At 52.4% G+C, this 21,875-nt stretch overlaps 2 protein-coding genes and 1 non-coding gene across 7 annotated transcripts; all 3 read right to left on the bottom strand.

The window, feature by feature from the left end:
- Positions 1-3,483: 3,483 nt before the first annotated feature.
- LOC115932410 (putative uncharacterized protein FLJ39060) lies at positions 3,484-4,888 on the bottom strand. The gene is made up of 2 exons (XM_031006126.1): positions 4,637-4,888; positions 3,484-3,603 (listed from the first exon to the last, which is right to left on the bottom strand). The coding sequence occupies exons 1-2, from the start codon at positions 4,886-4,888 to the stop codon at positions 3,484-3,486; spliced, it is 372 nt and encodes a 123-aa protein (XP_030861986.1).
- A 7,570-nt stretch (positions 4,889-12,458) lies between these two features.
- Positions 12,459-20,721, bottom strand: LOC101146541 (melanoma-associated antigen D4). Of its 5 annotated transcripts, none has more exons than XM_004064179.3 (13): positions 19,776-20,721; positions 18,607-18,847; positions 17,509-18,342; positions 16,894-17,097; positions 16,727-16,790; positions 16,454-16,533; positions 15,974-16,065; positions 15,260-15,339; positions 15,132-15,174; positions 14,678-14,740; positions 13,619-13,733; positions 12,866-13,296; positions 12,459-12,670 (listed from the first exon to the last, which is right to left on the bottom strand). In XM_004064179.3, the coding sequence occupies exons 2-13, from the start codon at positions 18,814-18,816 to the stop codon at positions 12,661-12,663; spliced, it is 2,226 nt and encodes a 741-aa protein (XP_004064227.1). In that variant the 5' UTR covers positions 18,817-18,847; positions 19,776-20,721; the 3' UTR covers positions 12,459-12,660. The 5 variants fall into 5 exon arrangements, with proteins under 5 accessions (XP_004064227.1, XP_004064228.1, XP_018875257.1 ...); XM_004064180.4 differs by having other exon boundaries at positions 18,607-18,817; positions 19,776-19,960; XM_019019712.3 differs by having other exon boundaries at positions 12,854-13,296; positions 19,776-19,934.
- LOC115932554 (small nucleolar RNA SNORA11) lies at positions 13,979-14,106 on the bottom strand. Its single transcript, XR_004068819.1, has one exon. It is a non-coding gene; the product is annotated as a small nucleolar RNA SNORA11 (small nucleolar RNA).
- Positions 20,722-21,875: the final 1,154 nt, after the last annotated feature.

A 21,875-nucleotide genomic window follows, 5' to 3' on the forward strand; every position in this document is an offset into this window, starting at 1 on the left:
AAAAACGAAAACAAAAACCTATGGTGAACCAAATGAAACAATCAACACGGTGAAAAGGCCACCTACAGAATGGGAGTTGCTCAACTTTTGGAATATACTAACAACCACTGCACGGTACACTTTAAAAGGGTGAGCTTTGTGGTATCTGAATTATATCTCAATAAAGCTGTTTCTTTTAATGAAGGAGGAAAGAATCTCTGAAGGAATTCAAAATGTTCATAACTTATTCCTAAGTTAACATACATGCTAGTATATTAAGATACAAGTTGGAGGGATATTTTTGAATTATTACAAAATGAAACCTATACAAAGACTTCCATAAGGCTGAAAAATTAAATGTGGTAGGAGGCTTCCAAAGCGGCCTCTCTGGCAGAGTAGCAAGGTTGCAAGAACAATGTCAAAACAAAGCTATTTCTCAGGCATGACCTTTGTGATTGTTTCTATGTCTCAGACTCCCATGGATCCTACCTGCTTTCCAATTCTGGTTATGCAGCCCTCTTATTGACTTCGTGTGCAACCTGATATTCTTGCATCAGGTTTTTTTTTTTTTGGTTGAGCAATCGTGAGTGTTTTTCTGTTGTTGCTAACCAAACATTCTGATGGACACAGGAGGTGGCAGATGTAGGTGTTATTTACATCTGTAAAGTGAAAGGAAATTTCTTCGAGAAAAAAATGTAGAAAAGGAGGAAACAAGGCCACAATCTGGAGCATATTAAAAAGTAGAGGAGTTTACAAGAAGAGGAGCCAGGAAACAACTCAAAGAATAGGATCTATCCTGGAAGGAAGATCACCAGAAGAAGATGGTTTCATGGAACCCACAAGATCTCAAGAGACCGATAGCGGCCAGCACGTTCAATGCTACTAAGAGGGCAAGCCAGGTCAGAGGGATGATAATTGGATTTGACATCATGTAAGTTACTAAAGAGCATGAAAAAAAAAAAAAGCCTATTGGAGGACAGAAGGCCATGCAAGACATCGGAAGTGGAGATGAGGATGAGGAAGTGGTGACAACCTGTTCAGACAACTTACCAGAAAAGTTTTGCTGTGAAAGGCAGCAGGTATGTGGGAGAACAGCTGGCAGGGAAGTGTCGCCAAGGGAAGGTATTTGTTTAAAATGGAGGACAGTGGAGCGTAATTGTATGCTGATGGGAATAGCCACCGGAGCAGAAGAATTTGAAGATGCAGAGGAACAGTGGACATCTGCAGGAATTCAAACTGTGAAACAGTGAGGGGTAAAGACGGGGTCAACCAGAGAGGCTGGCTTTGTTAAAAAGATGAGCCACCAGCCCCATGCTTCATGCTCTCAGTTAAAGCCATGCTGATAACCTCCATCCCCGGGGATGGCCAAATTGAGAATGAGGGATTGGCAGGGCAGAGATGTCCAGAGGACGAGGAAATGAAGTTTGAAGTCCATAGGATCCAGGCTGAGTAACGAAGGTTAATGTAAACTGACAAATTCAAATTTTGAGAAATGTATCGGTCAGAGATATTTTTAATTTTTTTTAATTTAATTTTATTTTTTTTCTGCAGTTGGGGTCTCGCTGTGATGCCCAAGCTGGTCTTGAACTCCTGGCTTCAAAGTGCAGCCTCCCAGAGCTCTGTGCAGTGGTGCTGTCATAACTCACTGCAGCCTCAAACTCCTGGGCTCAAGTGATCCTCCTGCATGAGTCTCCCGAGTAGCTGGGACCACAGATGCGTGCCACCATATAAGGCTAATGTTTTCTATTTTTATAATTTTAGAGATGAGGTCTCGCTACATTGACCAGGCTCGTGTCCAACTCCTGGCCTCAACCAATCCTCCTGCTTCGGTGTCTTGCATAGCTGGGGTTATAGGTGTGGGCCACTGCGCAGAGCTAGGTGAGGGATTATGATGTGACACTCGTAGCTCCTTAGTGTTTGGTGATTGTCTCTGGGTGTTCATATGTTCACAGGGAGGTGGAGACATAGACAGATCCCATTACTGAGAAATAAAGAAATCCCTACAATGAAGCAGATTAATGGAGGGACTTCCTTCTTTCCAGGGAGAGAAAAGGGCAGTGCTCAAAACAGGAAGAAAAGCCATGAACGGGAATTCACCGGAAATGGAATGTCCTCAGAAGACCTTATCTTTTCCGTGGGAGGCAGGGGATGGGTGATTCCTTTTGGATTCTAGCAGCATGGATGCTTAGCCATCGCTCACTAGTAGTTTGTTCCACTATAATTTCATGTAGTCACTATTGACCCTTCGCTGAAGTCTGTAACTGGCATAGCGTCTACAGTCCTGTGAGTGGTGCTTTTGGGGATTTAAGGAGCAGAGCAGTCAAGCGAAGCGTTGCCTTCCTGGCATTGCCATTCCCCATTGGTCCTTCTCCAAGGGAAACTGGTCGTGGTCATCCAGACAGAGACCAGGAGCCGAGTGGATCTGAGATCCCCCGAGAGGGGTATGAAACACAGGGGAGTCACTGGCAGGTGGGCACTCAGGAGTGCATATGAGACAAACCCCCTGACCCAGAGGAGACTGGATGTCGCGCAACATCCGTGGAGGTCAGGAAGATGGGCAGAACTTCATGTGGTTCCTTCTGGCATAGGGCATGGCTGTGGGTGTGGGTTGCACCATTGCAGTGAAGACGAGTTTACTCAGATATTTTGGACTGAGGGGTTCCAGGACATGGGAAATGGAGGGCAGCTGGGTCCCAGGAGAGGAGAGTGCAGCTGGACAAAGGGACTTCTGAGACTCACTGGAATAAATGGAAAGAAGGGAGGGGAAGTTGGGGGCATATGCCCAGCTTTTGAGTTGCTGTTTATCACAAATTTCTAGTGTGGGACATCTCATGTCCTGCCTGGCACCCTGTTTGTCCAGCCTCTGGTAAGGGGAGTCAATACACAGGAGGTGGTGGGCTTCTCAGGAAGAGGGGCAGGCAAGAGGCCTCTCATTAGTTTGGCTGCTTCCAGAAGTGGGAGACTATCAGAAACCTCCCTCGTCTGAGTCTCCCCAAGGCCCTGGCGGAACAGGAGTGTGGCAGGAAGGGGGAGCCCTAGGAACTTGTCCCATGGTCTGGGCAGAGGTCTCCCAGGCCACAGAGGAGAAGAGGGAGGAGGTGTGTCCTGTGTGACTCTGGCAGGAAGGATCAGGGAGCCCTCCTGAGACAGCGCTTCTGAAATTGGGCTGGCTGGAACTTTCTGTCAGAAAACAGGAATGACTGAAAAAACTCCCCTACTATGATAGAGGCTAGAGGGTGGTAAAGAGGAAAGTGAGTTGGGGTAGCAGGAATCCTAGGTTCCACAGGCATGGTTTGCAGGTACAATACATCGTTGGTAACATGATGGCTTGGGGACAAAGAAGCCTGTCTCCAAACCGTGCAGGTGCATTGAGAGGATGTAGAAATTCTGGATTCATGTCAGGCCCGTCTGCGTTTCTGCCCTCCTCCACCCAGCATTGAGGGGAGGGCAGGGTAGAACTAAAGCGAATGTTCTTTTCAATCCCTGAATAGGGGCTTGCGTACCTCAGAGGAAGACAGAACACGCACATTTCTCTGCGTTTCTCTTTGTCTCATCTTTAGTCTCTAGGCCATTAGCCCCTGTTGCCATGGGAACTGAAGCTGAGTGTCTGATGCATTCATTGGGCTGTGGGAGAAAAGCAGAGTTGGTCCTTGAAATAAAGGCCCCTGGGAGAGGGGATTCTAGCAAGGCAGTCACTTCGAAAGAATTCACAATTCCCACAGATATATTGATCCTTGTGATTATTAGTACACACACACACACACACACACACACACACGCACACACACGCACACATCCCACACACCCCCACCCCATATACACACACACACACACACACACACAGGCTTCATCCTGAACAGATATGATGTACAGAGCATCACACTGGCTGGCCCATAGGGTTCTTGTGGGAGAGGCCAGGCCTCTGTGACCATGAAAGGGGTTGCAACTGATACAGGCAGGGAGGGATCCCAGGAAGGGGAGTGATTCCCTTAAATTTGCTTGTTGAAACCCATATCTGGCAGGGGAAAGGAGGATCCGGTGCAGAGCTTGGATTCAGCAGAGGTGGCTGTTGATGTGACCGGTCCCCGTGTTTGGGTGGGAAGGCCCTGAATGACACACGCAGCAAGGCAAGAGTGGTCCCGTGCACCCTTTGCTCTTTCTTGGCTTATCCAGCTCCTCCCTCTGAGATAGTCCCACGGGGAGCCCCAGGTTGACCTGGGATGGGGATCCCCTCTTTCCAGGGACAGGGTAGAGTTCTCAAAGCTGGCAGTTTTCTCCTACTTACCCTTTCTCCCTCGCTGCCCCTTCTTCTTGCCCCCTGCTCATCAATCACCCTTTGGTAAAGGACCTCTCCCCTTGTTCCTTTCTCTTTACTCCCTCATCCATGTCCTCTACACTCCTTTCCTCTTTCCTCTCTCTTCCTACCTCACTTCAGCCTCTGTCATCACCTCTCATCTCCCCTCTCTGCTCTCTCTCCTCCATGCCTTGGCTTTCCCTTTGTCCTCCCTCCGAGTTCCCATATCCCTCACTGCCCTTTCTCTCCCTCTTTCCTTTCTCATGTTGTCCTCCCCTGGTTTTCCCCTCATTTTGCTTTTTCCTTCTCTCTATGCCGTTCCCTCCCCTCACCCTCCCCGCCCTCCCCTCCCCTGATACTTACCCAGTGACTAATCCTTAGTTCCTTAAGTGGTACTGGGCGTAACGTGGGCTCTATGTGTTTAGCTTTCAGCCTCGGAGGGCAGTACATCCTAAAGTGAATCACCAACTTAATTATTCCTCTGCAAATTACCATCAGTGATATGAGATTCAACGACAAGGAGCTGTGAGAGCGCACAGGAAGGGAGCTCATTTGTGGGGTGGGCTCAGTGAAGAAAATGTCATTGATGATAGTCCTTGTTCTGCCATCCACCATCCTCTGCTTGCCTCTTTCTGTCACTGCCTTCCCTTTTATGTTGGGGGCAACTCTCCTCTTCCATCTTTTGCAGCAGGGTGGGACTCCTCTCATGGTGTCCTGCCCTCCACACCCCAAGGTGTGAGTTCTCATGAAGTCCAACCGGATGCCCATTTCCTGCAACCTGAGCACCCAACAGACCAAAGAGCATGAGGGGTAGTTTCAACTCGCCCGGGGACCCTTGTTCCTGCTCCCAGCTTCCCCAGGGCACCTTTGGTCATGTACTTCACTCACCCCTTCTCTTTCTCACGTTCACTTCTCACCTCTCTTCCCCCTCCCTCTTTCCTGGCTGCATCCTTTTCTCCTAAGGCTTTACCCCATAAAGACAAAGAAACTGGCTGAGGAGACAAAAGAAAGAAAGTAGCAGAAGATGGGAAGGAAACAGGTGAGTGACACTGACTTAGCTGATTAAGAGAGCTTGATCTTTTTTGAGGGTGTGGGGGGGTTCTCGCTCTGTCGCCCAGGCTGGAGTTCAGTGGTATGATCATAGCTCCCTGTAGCCTCGAACTGCTGAGCTCAAGGGATCCTCCAGCCACAGCCTCCAGAGTAGCTGGGAGTACATGTTAATTTTTTTTTATGTTTTGTTTTTTTACAGACGGAGTCTCACTTGTGTTGCCAAGAGAGCTTGAGCGTCAACTGGCAGTGAGGACGGCAGGAAAGCAACTGACTTATCCCCTCTCACCAGACCTTCCAACTGTCTGCAACACCGGCATTGCCACGTATCCCGGCACGTTGTTGGTAACGGTGGGGGCTGTAAATTGCACGATTGCTCTAGAAAGTGTATTTACAAATCACTTAGACACCCAGATCCCCTCTCAGCTCCTCGTAGCATGACAAATCGCTCTCCCCCCACTCTGGGAGATGGCGGACAAATGTACTCTCTGCAGAGCATGAACCAGCAGATTTATGGGCTTTGGAACTTCAGGCTCACTTGAAGGCATACATCCCAACCCGGCGTAGGGATTTCAGTTGCTGTCTACAGCAATCTTCAGTCCCTCACCTCCGCTGGAGTTTGGCGTCCAGATTGCTGGCATCTTGCCCCTTCTCAGAGATGCAGGAGAGTCTTCCTGTGTAATCTAAACTTCCCCAGAGAGGAGACTTAGTAATATTGGCAGGCAAAGACCTCTGGAGTTTGCTTCATTAGTAAGCTCAAAATATTTTCTTATTTCAACGTTAGTTTTTCTTAGAGCCATGGGTTACTTAGGAGGATGTTTCTTAATTTACAAACATATACGGGGGTTTGTAGTGATCTTTTGTTATTAATTTCTAGATCCCATTGTGGCATTGTGGTCAGAGAATATACAAATCACTGAAGAATCCATTGTTTATGGACATTCCTGGGATAGTATTCATTTAAATATCTCTATGTACACTGTAATGGAATATAATACAAAAATGGAGTTGCACGCAAAATGAGGGTACCACTCAGTAAATGGTTCCACAGGGGCGTCTGATCCCCTACGATCTGGGTTAAGAAATGGTGTAGTGTATTGCCGGCAGCTCAAAAGCGCTCTCATGCCAGTCACTCTTGTCTTCCACCTCAGCAAATCTAACCACTCTTGTGACTTTTAACACTTGACGATAATCCTGCCTGTTTGTGAACGCATTACACATGAGTAGAATCAGTACAGTACGTATTTTATAATCCGGGTTTCTCTTGGCAACATTCGGTTTTTCTCGTTGCTATTCACTTTTGTCGTGCTGTGTAGCTGAATTTCGTTTCTTTGCATTCCTGCGCAGTGTTTTGAATTGTATGACGATGCCACAATTTATTCATGCCTTTATTTCTAATGGACTCTTCAGTAGTTTCCAGCGCTGGAGTGTTAGTGTTATTATTGTGGTGCACGTTCACAAGGATGTCCTTTGGTTAACATGCGTATGCATTTAAGGCTGTGCTTGCAGGACTGCTTTGATTACTTTTTCTTCCTTCATGGCACTGTAAGTGGTGACAGTGGATGTATCTGGTTTTTTTTTCCCCCTGATCTCAGAGGGAAAGCTGTCAACATGTCACCCGTAAGTATCGTTGTTTTTGTAGGCTTTTAAAAGGTATTCCAACGGAATCAAGAGAGTTCCCTTTTGTTCGTAGTTGGCTAAGAGGTTTTATCATAAGTGCATGGTCATTTAAAAAAAATCAAACCCATGAAATACCCTTCCTGCGTCTGTAGGGAATATCATATTTTTTCTCCTTCATACATTACTTCTGAGAGATAGATTTTTCAAGCACTGAACCGCTTCATTTCTAGAATACTCTTGACTTGTTTGTGATACGTTTTCCTTTTTGGAGATTTAACTGATTTGTTTTGCTAATGCTTTATTCAAGATTTCTTCTTCTGTGCTTATGTAAAAGATGGGCCTGTGCGTTTCATTTCTTACCATGCCCTTTAAGGTTTTTGCCTCATAAAACGGGATGGGAAGCATTTCCCGTTTTTTATGTTACCTGGCAAGAAGGTAAGATTGATATTCCTTCCTTCACAAACGTTTTGTAGAATTAATCGGTGGCTGCATCAGAGTCCGTAGGTTCTTGTGGCTGCTGCTGTTGTTTCCTTCAGATTCCGCCCGTTTAGAATTTGTAGGACAATTCAGATGTTTAGTCTGCTTTCTGTCATTTTGTTGTATTTTCTTGAAATGTGTAAATTATATCCAAAGTTTCACGTTTGTGGGCATAAAGTTGCTCATGGTTTTGAATAATGATCTCTTTAATGCCTTCATTGCCCATAGTGATGTCTCCTTAGCCACTCCAGACACGGGTTGCTTCATGAGTTATCTCCTTTTTGTTCAGGCCTACACAAGGCATGTCTTAATCACATCATCTTTACAAAAAACCACCTCTGGCTGTGTTGTTTTATCTTTAACTGATTTGTACTTTTATCGTTATTTCATTTCTTCTGCTTTCTTCAGGTTTAATCTGTTGTTCAACATTGTTGAGAAAGATGCAAATGTTGTGCCTTTCTTTTTCATGCAATCTAGACAATTAAAATATATCCCATAAGTTTTCATCAGGTTCAAAATACTTTGTGATTTCATTGGTGATGTTTTCCTTGAGCTATGGGTTATTTAGAAAATAGGAAATAAAAAGGATGCCTTTTCTAAAAATAAAATGAAGTGAAATAAAAAGGTTGCCCTTTTATTTCATTTTCTTGCTTAATTGCCCTCTGAACTTCCGGGACTATGTTGAGAAGAAGTAGCAAAAGCGGGCATCTCTGTCTTGCTCCTGATCTTAGAGGAAAAGCTTTCACTCTTTCGCCATCGAGTACAGTGTTCACAATGAGTATTTTATATAGGACTTTTGTGACGTTGAGGTTGTTTCCTTCTGTTTCAAGGAGTTTGAGTGTTTTTATCACAAAGGGGGTTGACTTTTGTCAGATGCTTTTAGTGCATCAATTGAGCCGATCATGTGGTTTTGTCCTTCATTTTGTTGATGCCGTACACTAAATTAGTTGATTTTCATTGATCGAAACTTCCTTGCATTCCACGAATAAATCCCACGTGGTCATGGGCCTTTCATGTGTTGTTGAACTCGGTGTGCTAGACTTTTGTTGAATATGTATGCATAAACATTCTTTTGGGAAGTGTGTGTGTGTGCGTGTGTTTCTGGTCCTAATTCTTCTCTAAATGTTTAGTAGAATTCTCCACTGAAGCCATCTAGTCCTGGGGTTTTCTCTATTGGGAGGTTGATGAATACTGGTTAAGTCTCCTTATGAGTTGTCGAGATCTGCTGAGATTTTTTATTTCTTCAGGAGTCAGTCTTGGCAGCGTGTATGTTTCTCAGAATTTATCCATTTCTTCTAAAGTATCGAATTTGTTGGGGTATAGTTGTTCCTGGTCTTCTCCTTATAATCTTTTTTATTTCTGTAGTATCAATTGTAATGCCCCTCTGTCATTCTGATTTTAGTTATTTGACCCTTCTCTGTTTTTTTCTTAATCTGCTTAACCTATGTTGACCTTTTCAGAGACACCAGCTCTTAGTTTCATTGTTTTTTTTCCTATTATTTGTCTATTCTCCATTTCCTTTATTTGTGCTCTAATCTTTATTACTTCCTTCCTTCTGCTAACTTCGGGTTTACGTTGTTCTTCCTTTTCTAGTTCTCGAAACACAAAGATAGGCTGTTGATTTGAGATCTTTCTTCTTTTTCACTGTAAGGATTTACCACAATAAACTTCCCTCTTAACACTGCTTTCCCTGCATCTCCTTAGTTGTGGTATGTGGTGTTTTCATTTTCATGTGTCTCAAGATACTTTCTAATTTCCTTGTGGTCTGTTCTTTGACCCACTGGTTGTTGAAGAGAGTGTTGTAATTTCCACCTGTTTGTGACTTTTTCAATTCTCCTTCCGGTATTGCTTTCTAGTTTCATTCCATTGTGGTCAGAAAAGATAATTGGTATGATTTCAAACTTCTGAAGTTTGTGAAGATCCTAAACGTCAACAAAAAAGCTAAAGCATAAGACCTCTGGAAGAGAATTCAGGATAAAGCCTTGAAAAACTTGCTGTAGGCGAAGGACTCTTATAGCTATGACACAGAAAGCAATAGCCATGCAAAAACACCTTAAGTGAATTTCATCAAATTTAGAAATCTGGCTTTTCATCATTAGCGAAATGAAAAAGCAAACCATTCATTGCGGCAATGTTTGCAATATGTACTACCTGACAATGGAAAAGTTTGCACGCAAAAAAGCACTCTTATAATTCAGTATTAAGACGACAAATGATAATCAATGTGCAAACCATGTGAATGGTTCTTCACATGCAACACCGAACGATATGCAACTGGTCAAGAGAAGAGGCTGGGCCAAGGTCACTAGTGGAGGCAGCGGCAAAGCTGGGTCAGAGATCTCAGGCAAGTCACATCCCTTCTCTGAGTCTGTTTCCTCAAGTGCACAGTAGTAGCTCAGACGATCTTTGAGGGTGTCACAAGGTAGTGGGCAAAACGCCCTTGGCCCAGGGCCTGATGAGGACAAAAACAAGGAGGAGCAGCAGGATGGATGCCCAGGAAGGAAAGCACCCAACCTGATGTCTCAGGAGGCTGGGAGGGCGGTGGCAGGCCTCAGAAACCTAGGGTGGAACCTGTCGTTCAGGGAAGCCGTGAGGGGTAGCGAATCATGCACAATGAAGGGAGATGGGGAGCGGTATGTGCACGTGGGTGGGAGGGTGGGTGTCAGGAGAGAGTGCCCAGCAGGTGGGTGTATCACCCCCAGGACACTGCAAGCCCCTGGATGGCAGGGGCGGCCGACAGCAGGGCCCAGTGCACGCACCCTGGCCTCAGAGGGTCCCGGGTTCAAGTCTGTGCTCTGCCGTTTCCTGGCTGTGTGACTTGGGGAGAGCGTCTTCCCTCTCAGAGCCTCAGTTGGCTGAGACCATGAAATGGCCTTACTGCCCCCACCTCTCGGGCTTGGCCGAGAAACAGAAACATAGGCCCAGATGAGAAATTGTACATGAATATTCAGAACAACTTTATGCATAATGTCAATAACTGGAAACAAGTGAATGCACGAATGCTCGTCCATCGCCAGGCCTGGGGCAGGGGTGATCAGAGGGAGCAGGCCAAGCTGGGAGAAGGCTGTGAGTGCTGTCCACTGACACAGCAGGGCCTCAGAAAACACTTGCTGACATGGACTGTGGGCCTTTGCAGTGCGGGGTCTGCAGAAGGCCCCAGGCCGGGGGCAGCGGGGAAACCTGCCTGGGTCTCCTGTTTGCCATGTGAGTGAGGTGGTGGCCGTCTCCAGGGTGGCCGGTCTGACCCTTCTGCAGGACGCTCAGTCCAGTCCGCCCCCATTTCCCACCAGGGTGCTCTCGCCTCCCTGCTCTCCTCCTCTCTTCCCAGGTGCCCTCAGCGCTGCCCCTACAGGGTAGGGGGAGTGGGTCCCTGGTGAGGCCCCACCGCAGCAAGGTGTTGTGAAAGGGAGAGTGTCCAGCAAGCCTGGAGGCCTGAGGAGGCCGTGACCTGGCCAGCACCCTGCCTCTGAGGGCTGCTTCCTGTTCCTTTCCGGTGGAACTTCCGTATCTCAAGTGCCCTCTGCACACAGTGTTCAAACTCACTCCTGTGGCTTATGGTGACTACCCCCACCCTGATCCAAGGACAGGCATGTGCCTGCTATGTGCACAAGGGTGTCCGGGGAGGTTCCAGCCAAATAGCATTAAATTTATGACGCCAGGGGTGGAGTCCCAGGCATCCCTCATCTCTTCCACAGCCCAGACCACAAACCAGGAGACATAAAGGGAAGGGGACTCCATTGTGTGTGTGTGTGTGTGTGTGTGTGTGTGTGTGTTCCAGTAAAACTTTGGGACTGGATTTCTGTCAGAGTCCCAGAATGTCAGTGTGGCCAAGCATGGACCCAAGCACCAGAGAAGCAGAAATCACAGCGGCAGCCAACACGGAGACCCACCCAAAGCCTTTCTGATGGACAGCTTCTGGGGTGTGCAACCAATGCAGTCTGATGCTCACCAGGGCTCCCCATGTGGCTCCATGCTCTGCTGTTGTTGTTTTGAAATCCTTCATAGTTTTTGACAAGGAGACTCGTGTTTTCATTTTCCACTGGGCCTCCCAAATTAGGTAGCCCGGTCTGGGTCAGGATCTGGCCGTGGCGGAGATGGCAGCCCTTCCTGGGGAAACAGAGGCTGGGGCTGGGTGAGGGGGTGGGAAGCAGGGAGCCTTCCACTGCTATGTTTTCCCTCCTTATCTAGGGCTCTGTCTTCCCAAGGCCTGGACATTACCGGGGAACTCCAGAAGCCCTGGACACTGTCCCTGCCTGCCACTGAGCCCTTCCCAGGAGACCAAACTGTCTCTGCCCTCACCGTCTTGTACCTGAAGCATGTGCAGCCCTACCTCAGACCCCTCCAGACATCACCCAGCCCTTGAACACACCAGGACCTAGGTAGGCCTGGTGTTGTCCTCACTGGGAGAGCCCTGCTGCTGGGGGAGAAGGGCTGCGAAGCTCCAAACAGGCCACCGTTCCGTCACAGGCAAGGGGCTGTGTACGCGTGCACCGTGCGTTGTTTTTATTACATCCTGCTCCCTCAGCAATCACGGCCCCTCCTTCTACACACTGGAGGGCTGCGAACATCACTGCGGGGCCCACCTCATTGTCCGTCAGACTCTGTACCGAGGACGGGGTCCTGAACTGTGTGGATGATGAGCCAAGGGTTCCGGAACATCATCTCCAAGGAGGGGGTGTGGGAGGTGGGTCCTGGTGAGAGCCTTGCACCCTGTCCCTCGGCGGGAGGGGCAGTGGCACCAAGCTGCAATTTTCCACCCCGCCCCTGCTCTGGCCCCCGCTCTTGCCATGTCCCTGGGGCTGCTGAGCAAGGCTTGTAGAAAATCACATAACGATGAGCACTGGGGCCTCTCCAAACTCCTGGTCATGCACTCAGGCGTAACCAACCTCCGCACCTCCCAGCATCCCACCTGTCCCTGTGGGCCTTTTTGGCAGAGGTGGGGCCCACCTACCCCAGAGAGCCTGAAGAAGTTTCCTTGCTACAAGCCCAAGCGTGGCCAGGTATAGCAATGGGTGTGCAGGTAAAGGAAGAAACATCCAAATTAATTTTGCAACTTTAATGTAACACTGATACCCAAAACATGAAAGCACAAGGAAAAGCACAAAATGAAAGCAGGAAGAGCAAAGAGAGCTTCATCTTGCATGCCACCTCCGACTGACAGGAAGAAGCCGCCTAGGGTGCTGTGTCGAGAAGGAATCTGAGAGGAGGCGCTCTGGCTTGGCCAGTGAGAGCGCTGCAGTTCGTCAACGGTGCCTATAAAAGCACAAGAAACCAAAGTGACAACATCCGTGGACACACGCGAGCCAGGGAGGGGTATACGTAACAAAATAAGTGTCCGTCCATGCTGTTGCCGTTGCCCCCAGCGCCCCCACCCCAGCCCTCCCTCTGACATCTCACCCCCCTCCGCAGCCCTCCTGCAGAGTCTCATTTCTCTACCGAAACTCTTACTGGATCCAGGAGAAGAAGCTGGCGCCAGCTCTGGCAGCATTTCTGGTCCGGATGGTGGAGCTGGTGCTGGGGCCATCTAGGACGCTGGTGCTGGCCCCTCCATTGGTGCCACTGCTGACGCCAGCTCTCCACGTGGCCCTCCTGTTGGCACGGTTGCTATTCAGAATGTACTGATGGTATCTGGCCCAGAAAGCAAAGGGGATCCTGGCCCAGGCATCGCCAAAATCTCCGTCCTCATCCCAGGTCAGGAGCTCGACTTGTATGTCATCCCAGCTCCACCGTCCAATCAGCGCTTCATCCCCGATATTCATCTGGGCCCTCATCTGGGCCCTGGCATGTTCCTCAGCCATATCCACATCCATTGTCTTGAAAGCATCATCCACAGCCTCCAAGAAATGAGCCTTCCATTCCCGGGGGTCTCGGTTCTGATTCTGAGGAGGAAAAGGGCAAGCATAGACACAGAGCTACCCCACACTGGCTGAGCACCCGCGGCCCGCCTCACCCCCTCCCATGTGCTTTGTGCAATGATGGCAAAAATCAGGACCACAGGGATTGGGGGCTCCTACTCTCCTGTGCCAGACCTGGGATTTTGCCCCATCTGTGACCTTGTGTAGGGTGCTCAGGTGCCTCTGTGAGTGTTTGGTACCCTCACTGGAATACAGGGTAATGGGAAGGAGGCCTCGACCAAGAAGCAAGCAAGGTGTGGAGAGCACCACCCCCGGTGCCGGGCACCCAACAGAGGCTCTCCCTTACCTGGGCGATGAATCTCAGGACCCTCATCTTGCTGGTCTCATGGCGGGCTCGCAGGCCCCAGAGGAATTCATACTCAGGTGGGTTGCTGTTGGGGATCTTCTTGTATTCCAGGTACCTTGGCATGAGAGGAAAGTAAACTTTGCTTCTAGCCAAGCAGACCTGTTGCTGAACGGATGGGTTCCAGGGGGCCCCTCCTCAACCCGATGCCGCAGCTCAGCTCCTGGAAGAGGACTGCCCTGCCCCTCCAGCCCTTCACTCATTCCCAAACCCACTCCCAGGACTTCTGCCTGCAAAAGTGAGGCCTTCAAAGCCTTTTGCCATTGGTCCTCCCCGGAAGCCATGTGGAGATGCAGGGGGGCCACATGTAGGGCATTTGTCTGTAGGGAGGCCACAAGTTTGTGCCCCTCATCACGATGACCCCAGCTTCCTGTTGGGTGTGTTGTAAACAGAGGAGCCATTCTTCAGGCCCCCTGCTCTGAGCACACCCCACCTCGAGGGTCTTGGCCACACCCCGGCGGAGCCCTGGAGAGGCCCACCAGAGGAAACGACTGGAGAGGAAGAAACAGTCAGCCAGGAGAAGCGTGCTCCAGGCATCCTCCTCAAGTCCTGACCCTTTGTTGGTGTGCATGTGCGCCTGTGCGTTGGCAAGTCCTCCAGGGACGGGGAGAGGGTGGCCCCTGGCCTGAAAATCAGGAGAGTTGGGCTGAGGCCCTTACCAGCTGGGAGCCATGCTCAGAGGCGTCCCCTCTCTGAGCTCCGGGTTCCTTAGGTGTAAACCAGGGGGAACTCTTGTGTCAGTCTACAGGGCAGGTGCTCAAGGTGATGGCGGCCGTTTTCACACCCCACACCGTGTTCTCAGGTGACGTGAGCTCCCTTTTCCCAAGACCACCCTGGCCTTCGGCTCCCCACACGCTCGCATACCCCCACTGCCACTCACTCCCAGGTCAGAGGCACCCATCCCTCCAGTTGAAGATTTGGGATAGGGAACTGCTTTCTCAGCCAGACCAGTACACAAAGGATGCTCGAGTGAGAGCCGCAGTTAGCTCAGGTGATACTTACTTCTGCTTCACAAAGTCATCTGTGATGAGCTTCCTCAGATCGCCGAGGAATGGGTGCCTCACCCTGAGGGCAAGGAAAGGAATCCATGAGCAGAGACGGTGGCAGGGGCCCTCCCTAGCATGACTATGACTTCCCAGCCCACGGGGAGTCGCTGTGGAGGCCTGGGCATGCAGCAGAGGCCAGAGGACTGTTGGTCAGGGACGCCCCAGGTAGGGATTTGATGGAACCCCTGACTCTGACTGTCTCTCTTAGATGTCATCTGGGGCCACAGAGCAGAGAGAGGGCTGAGCAGCGTCCAGCACCGCTTCCCCATCCGCCCTGGTGAGATCCTTTGCTCTCTACTGAGCCCAGGGCGCCCCACGCCCTTGCGCCAGACCACCAGGCTATTGCAATCCCAGGACCTCTTTGGCCAGAGGATAGCACCGAGGGGAGGAGCTGGAGAGGCCAATCATACCCAGGGCGCAGTCCCATCTTGCGTAGTGCCTCCCAGAGGACAGCTGCGAGGGGAGAGGAGGTACGAGAGTTTGGCACTCAGAAGATGAGACTATGGGCAGCCCCCCAGTTGCAGGTCCAGCCACTCACCCTCGCTGGCACGGTTGCCATTCATGAAGATGACGCCCAGAATCACCAAGAGGAGACTCAGCCTGGGAGTGTCCTTGGTTCTAAAGGTGTGGAAAGAGAAATCCTGTTCAGCAGCTATTTGCCTGAGAGACACCACCAGGCTCTCCCAACTAGCCTCTCTCAGGTTTCCCAGCTTGAGGGGAACTCTTCCCAGGACAGGCACAGCTCACTAGCTGCTGACAGACCATTCGCACCTCCGCCTGAGACTTAATCGCCTCCTCTGTAAAACATGGGTACTAACACTTCCCTGACAGGGTTCTGCAGAGGACAGGGCGAGGCAGGGAGCCGAAGCTCTGCAAATGGCAAACGTGTGTCCAGAGATGGCTCCAGACCTTTCCTGCCCCTTCCACATCAGGACCTACACTGAAGAGGAAGCTCTCCCCTAGGCCAGCTCTGCCGGGCCCAGGCCAGGCAGGCAGGAGGAAGAGGAGGGAGGAAGAGGCACTTTCCTCCGAAGCTTTGGGGATAAAGCCCGGCAGCAGCTTGGGGAGAAGTGATGGCAGCAAGGCCTCACCCCAGGCTATCATTCCTTTCATCCAGCAGTCACCAGGCAGCCCTCGCTGTGTGTGGGAGCCGTGCGCCGCACTCGAGCCCCGTCTTCCTGCTTCACTGAAGGGGTGTGGGCAGGGAAGGGACACCACCGAGGAAGGCCACGACCCGCTTTCCCTTTCTTACTTTCCAAGGAGGCGAGCTGAGGAGTCCCGTGTGCAGACAAGAATATACAGGTGTTCTTCCTTGTCGATCTCCTTCAGGTGGATCCCAAACTTCTATGTGGGGGAGAAAACAGAGTGTGAGATCCAAACCCCATGCTGGGCATCCTGCCGGCAGACAGTGATTCCGGGTTAGAACTGCTCCTCAGCAAGGAATCCAAACTCGTGAGCGAGGGCAGAAGAAGACAGCACACGGAAGACCTTCGCTGTGGGAGCTGACGCTGGCAGAGGCGATGAGACCCACCTGGCCAGACGGCGAGACACTCAGAGAGCATGAGAGAGAGAAGCCGAGGGCAGGAAGCACGAGTCAAACTGCCAGTGCAGTGGAAGCTCAGAGTCGGAGAGGTGAGAGATGGCTCCAGAGACTGGGCCTTGAGGGGCTGCAGGGTCACCGCACCCCCATGCCCGCTCTTCCCCCACAGAGCTGCTCCCATCCTGCACCCACCTTTTCCAGGGTGTACGTTGCTCGTTCAATGATCTCAGGGAAATGTTCATCATATTCTCTGATGACATCCTTCAGCATGTCTGCAGGAGGGGGAAGAGTTGGAGAAAGCACCTGGGCTGAGCAGGGGTCATAGAGCTGTAGCCCCTTGGTCAGCCCTGCCGAGGGTGACGCAGCCAGGACCCCGTCCTGTGGCTATGGAGGGACCAGCCGTGGCGCGCAAGCAAAGGGATGCCCACAGACTAGGGGATGGTGAAGGGGGCACAGGCTGCCTACCTGCACGCTTGATGGGGATCTTCTTGTAGTCCTTAATCATCAGGTATTTCACCAACTTATTTGCCTGGAGAAGGAGGAACACGCGGGGAGGTCAAGGCATGGGTGACAGCAGAGACGTGGCCCACAAGGGAGGAGAGGAAGGAGATGGGGGAGGGTGGGCTTCTTACCCTCTCCTGCAGAAGGGTCACGTTGCGGGGGGGCAGGCACAGTACGTGCCTTGAGGGTATCTGGGACCTCGGGGCCATCGGGGGCCGAGGGGCCAACTGAGCCCGCACCGTCAATGAGGGCTGTGATGCTCTCCAGGTGGGTGGGACCGCGGGAGTCTCTCTCTCCTCCTCGCTGCTCTCATACTCATCATCCAGGTGCTTGGACTGTATCATTTGAGAGAGGAGAGACCCAGGGCTACCAGGCTCCCCGTGCCAAAGCACCCGGCACGCCCCTCACCCGTAGCAGGCTCTCGGAAATGAGAGCAGTACCAGCAGCGGCTGGCATGTGCTGCGTGCTTACTAAGTGCCAGGCACTGAGCCAGCCTCTTCTCCCACCAGTCCTGAGGGTAGGGACTACGTGGAGTGAAAACATGCTCAGCAAACTTGTGTTGGAGAAACATGGACTAGCTGAGAGGAGAGGAGGGGAGGAGAGGGGAGGTGAGGAGAGAAGGAGGGGAAAGAGGAGAAGAGAGGAAGAAGGGGGAGAGGAGAGGGAGGAGAGGAGCAGGAAAGGGAGGAGAAGGAAAGGACAGGAGCAAGGGGGTGTGGAGGTGGCAGGGGGCAGGGGGATCTCACCTTCTTGGTCCTCTTGCCTCCCATCCTGGCCCAGGGCTCAGCACTGTGCTGAGCAGTGGCAGCAGCTGCACCCTCCGGCTCAGGGATGCTCGTGGCCATCTTGGCCTTGGCAGCAGCTGCTGCCACAACATTCTGAGGCTCCACCCACCGAGTCTTGGCCAGCGCCTTCCCCGACTTGGTGGTCTTGGGCCGGGTGGCTGCCACCTCCCTGCCAGGTCCCGTCTGGGGCACACCAGAGGCAGCACTAGGGCCCTCTGTGGCAGCCTCTTGGGCTGGGGCAGGTCTCTTGGGGCGCGGGAAGGCCATGCCACTGACACCTGCCGGCTGAGTGAAATCAAAGACATCATTCTGGCCCAGGAAGGCTGTGCTGGGCCGGTTGGCGTCCACCTCCCTGGCACACGGAGCCTGAGAGAAAGCACAGGCGCTACTAGGGCCCTCAGTAGCAGCCTCCTGGGCCGGGGAGCCTGTCTGGGACTGTGCGGAGGTTGCCGGAGCCCCGGGGGCAGCCATCTTACTGGTGACTAACATCTGGGAGGTCTGCGGAGAAGCAAGGGGTGGCTCAGGGGTGGGCCCCTGAGCCTCGGCGGCGTAGGTCGTGGGTTGGGTATCCTCTCCTGAGACCTGCGGCGTGGCCACCCGGTGGCTAGCGACCACCTGACTGAAGGCGGTACGGGCAGCGGCGGCAGCGGCCCGAGCCGCACGGTTGGAGGCGGCGGCGCGGGCTACGTTGGCAGCACGGGCGGCCGTCTCATTGGCAAGTGTTTCCGGATCCAGCTGCAATGCCTCCACCAGGGTCTGGGCCAGCACAGGGTTTTCCAGTTCCCAGGGCTCATTCTGCAAGGCCAGAGAGGGGGGTTGGGGAAGGCAGGCCACTCGACGACATACTTGTGTTAGCTTCCCTGTGCTGGCCAGCCTCTTCCCAGCAGTCAGCCCTGAACACCCCAAGACCTTCCCAAATCTTCTTCTTCCGAGCAGGGGAGGGAAGGCTTGGGAAGCTGGGCAGTCCTTTCCCACACAACCCTCCTTGCTCCCCCGTCTTCCCTCCCCCATTCACAGGGGAAAGGCCCAGGCCAGCAGGTGTCCAGGAAGGGGCCTCACCGATAAGATGCGAAGGCCTGGACCCAAGCTTCCGAAGGCTCTCAGGATGTGGATGTCAAAGCTGGTGAGGGTGCCATAGCCACCAAACGCACCGAATTCTTCATAGTCGTTGCCTTCAACCATCTCTTCCTCCCCGACTTCGTCGCTACCCTCATCCATGTCTTCAACACTGTAGTTTTCCGATTGCACGCTGAAGCTTCCCTCAGCCATGCTGCGGGTCCCAGGGAGATGAGAGCTCAGCCTGAGAGGGAGGGTGAAGCAGCTGCAGGGGGAGGGGGCGGGATCCAATGGGAGGCGGGATCTCCCGGGAGGTGAGGGGCGACAATCATCAGGTTACTAGGCAATATTAGGCAGTAGGGGGCAGGGGGGAGGAGGTGGGGGGGGGGGGGGAGACGGTTTGGCTTTCTGATGGGGTAGACCTGGTCAGGGACAGAGCCCAAGGAAAGGGACAGAGGAGGTCGCAGGAGGCGCCGCACTGAAAGCGGAGTTTAGGATGGGCAGGCTCGCCATCCCAGCGGCTAGATTTGACGAGGGGGTGTTCTGGAGGGCTGGGGTCCGAAGAGTCCCAAAGGGGATGCATTGGGGAAGAGAGAAACAAAGGGTTTGGATTTACGGGCCAGAGAAGGGGACCGGGATGAAGGGGGAGCAGATGGGAGAGCTCAGACAACAGGGACAGTGGCAAGCCGCAAGCTCTGCGAAAGAGAACCCCAGGGACCTTTGGCTAGGTCCGGGCGGGGGGCCTAGGTGGGGCTCAGACTCGAGCACTAGAGGCGGATGGAGTGGGGGCCTCAGACCTAGGTGAGGCTCCAATCGGAGCGCTGCAGATCTCAAACGCGAGGACTGGGCACTCCAGGAAGGGGGCAAGCGGTCAGCTCGGTTCGAGTAATCTAGGAGTGGTTGGGGTGGGGGTGGGGCCTCAGGTCCAAGGGAGCTCAGCTCGGAGCACACGGGTCTGCTAAAGGGGTGAGGATCCTGGGCTCCGGTTTCAGTAGGGCTCAGATCGGGGCGCCTGGGTCTGATGGTGATGGGGGCTCCTATCTAGACCTTGGGTCTAATGGGGTTCCGGTTCTGAGTGCTTGGGCTTTGTTCAGATCCGGAGGCGGAGGGAGGGCGCAGCGTGTCGGGTTCCACTCGCCCTCTCCCGGTCCTGTCTGGGGCTGGATCCTTACCTTCTCGGGGGCTCCAATGGCGTCCGTCCTCAGCACCAGGAACCCCGCAGCCGCGCCCTCGCCTACTGCTGCCAGCACAGCAGCCCGGACCACCCCGCCCCTTTTCTCCGTGCACCCCCCGCGGCTGGGTAGCCTGCGCATGCGCGGACCCCTCCAGCCCGCCCGCTTTCCCAACAAAAGCCCTTTCCTCCAGGTCTCCAGTGCGCATGCGATTCCGCGGGTGGGTGGGCGGTGGGGTCGAAGGTAGGGTGGGGGGGGCTCTTCCCGCCAGATCCACTTCACCTCTCCTCCTCCTCCTCCTACCGCGGGCGCGCACACTCATACCCTGCAGTGCAGCTCGACCCACCCAATCATCTCTTCTCAGTCCCCCCACTTTTGCACAATGCTTCTCTGTCCTGCCCTGCCCTTTCACCCAAACTCCTCCAGCCTGGTCTGGGATACACTATGCCCCGTTTCCCCGGCACGACCCCTTAGGTCACAATTAGTGAGGTCTCACAATTAATAAGCTGGGTCTCTAACCGCAACAAGTGGAAATCCTCAACCTGCGGGGCTACGAAATGGACATGGCCAGAAGATGGCACTTCGCTTTGTGTGCTTCTCCACTAGCCAACTCTCTGGCCCCCAGACATACTGGGAACATCTGCTTCCTCAGCTACCCTTTATGCAGCTTGTATGTCACAGAGGGATCTGTGCTGGGGCTTTTCTTCCTCTCACAGCAGCGCTGGGAAGTGGATGTCAGCATCCCCATTTGGCAGATCAGGAAGCTGAGGCACAGACACATTGCATGAACTAGACCACAGAGCCAGGAAACAGAAAATGCAAAATTTGAACCTGGGTCTTCCGGACTCCAAAGTCCACCTCCTGCTCCTGCTGGCCTGGGGACAGAGGCACCGCCTCCTCCGTCTGAGTGACAGGCCTCCCCCACCGCAACATCTGTCCCAAAGAAGCAACGTTTGTGCTGTAGAAGGCCTAAGTTCATGCTCCGCATTCAGGACACAGGGCGACAGAGCCTCCCCCCGCCTCGCCCCCAGCCTCTGCGGCTCTATGTGGGTCCATCCAGGTATGAGAATTGCTCCACCGGGTCCACTCTCTACTCAGATTGTCAGGCCTCTTCCTTATCAGCGATACAATCACGCTGCCGCTGAGACCCTCCTGGTGTCCGCCAGGACAATTAGACACCTGTGTGTCTGAGCTAATTACTCCACAATCTACAAGCCCAGTTCAAACTTCACTTTTGAGGTCCAAGTGCATAGTACATTCACCTGCCTACGTGACATCTCCACTTGGATGTCTTTTGAGGCAGAAAATGCTGTGGTCTCATCTGCAGTCGAACCTGGACTGTTTGTAAAATTCGTAGTAGATTTTTATATTTGTTTTTATGTCAGCCTCACCAGGACCCCTGTGTATGAATGGAAGGTATTGCTAGGACAGCAGCTTTTACTCTCCGCTGACCAGTATCCATTCTGCCTGGCTCTGTGGTTTTCTCCAGCTGTTATATACCAATCTCTCCTGTCAGCTGCTTGTGCCTCTTTAGCCCTTCCCCTGTTGTAACATGTCCTCTGCGGGAGAGGAACACACCCTACAAACGAAAGCCTTCAGAAAGTGCTACGTGCTAATCACTCCAAAAAATCTACAACCCCAGTCTGAACTTCACTTTTGAGGTCCAAGTACATACATTCACCCACCTACGTGGCATCTCCACTTGGAAGTCTCAAGGGCTCTTCATGGTTTGCCTGTCCAAAACTGGTCACTTGGTATACTCACTCCTCCCATACACTCACACATCCCCATCGCTCCTGTTCCCCCCCGCCCCACCCATCTTCACAGTCTCAGTAAATGGCGCCATTATCCACACAACCACTCACTCCAGAAACTGGGAGTCATCGATCACCACTCCCCGTTTCTGATACGCTGCATCCAGAAGGGCAAGCTCTGAAGGGTCTCCAGAGCTGCCTCTCTGTGCAGCTGTCTCCTCTCCATTACTCCCGGCAAATTCTGGTCCTATGGACCTCTTGAGCTCTCAACTCTGTCTCCTTCACTCAGACGGTCCACCGGGCTCTGTTGTGTTCAGCTCCCCTGTGCTGCAGCCTGCAAACTCTA

Source organism: Gorilla gorilla, chromosome X (genome assembly GCF_029281585.2).
Source record: "Gorilla gorilla gorilla isolate KB3781 chromosome X, NHGRI_mGorGor1-v2.1_pri, whole genome shotgun sequence".
Classification (NCBI taxonomy): domain Eukaryota; kingdom Metazoa; phylum Chordata; class Mammalia; order Primates; family Hominidae; genus Gorilla; species Gorilla gorilla.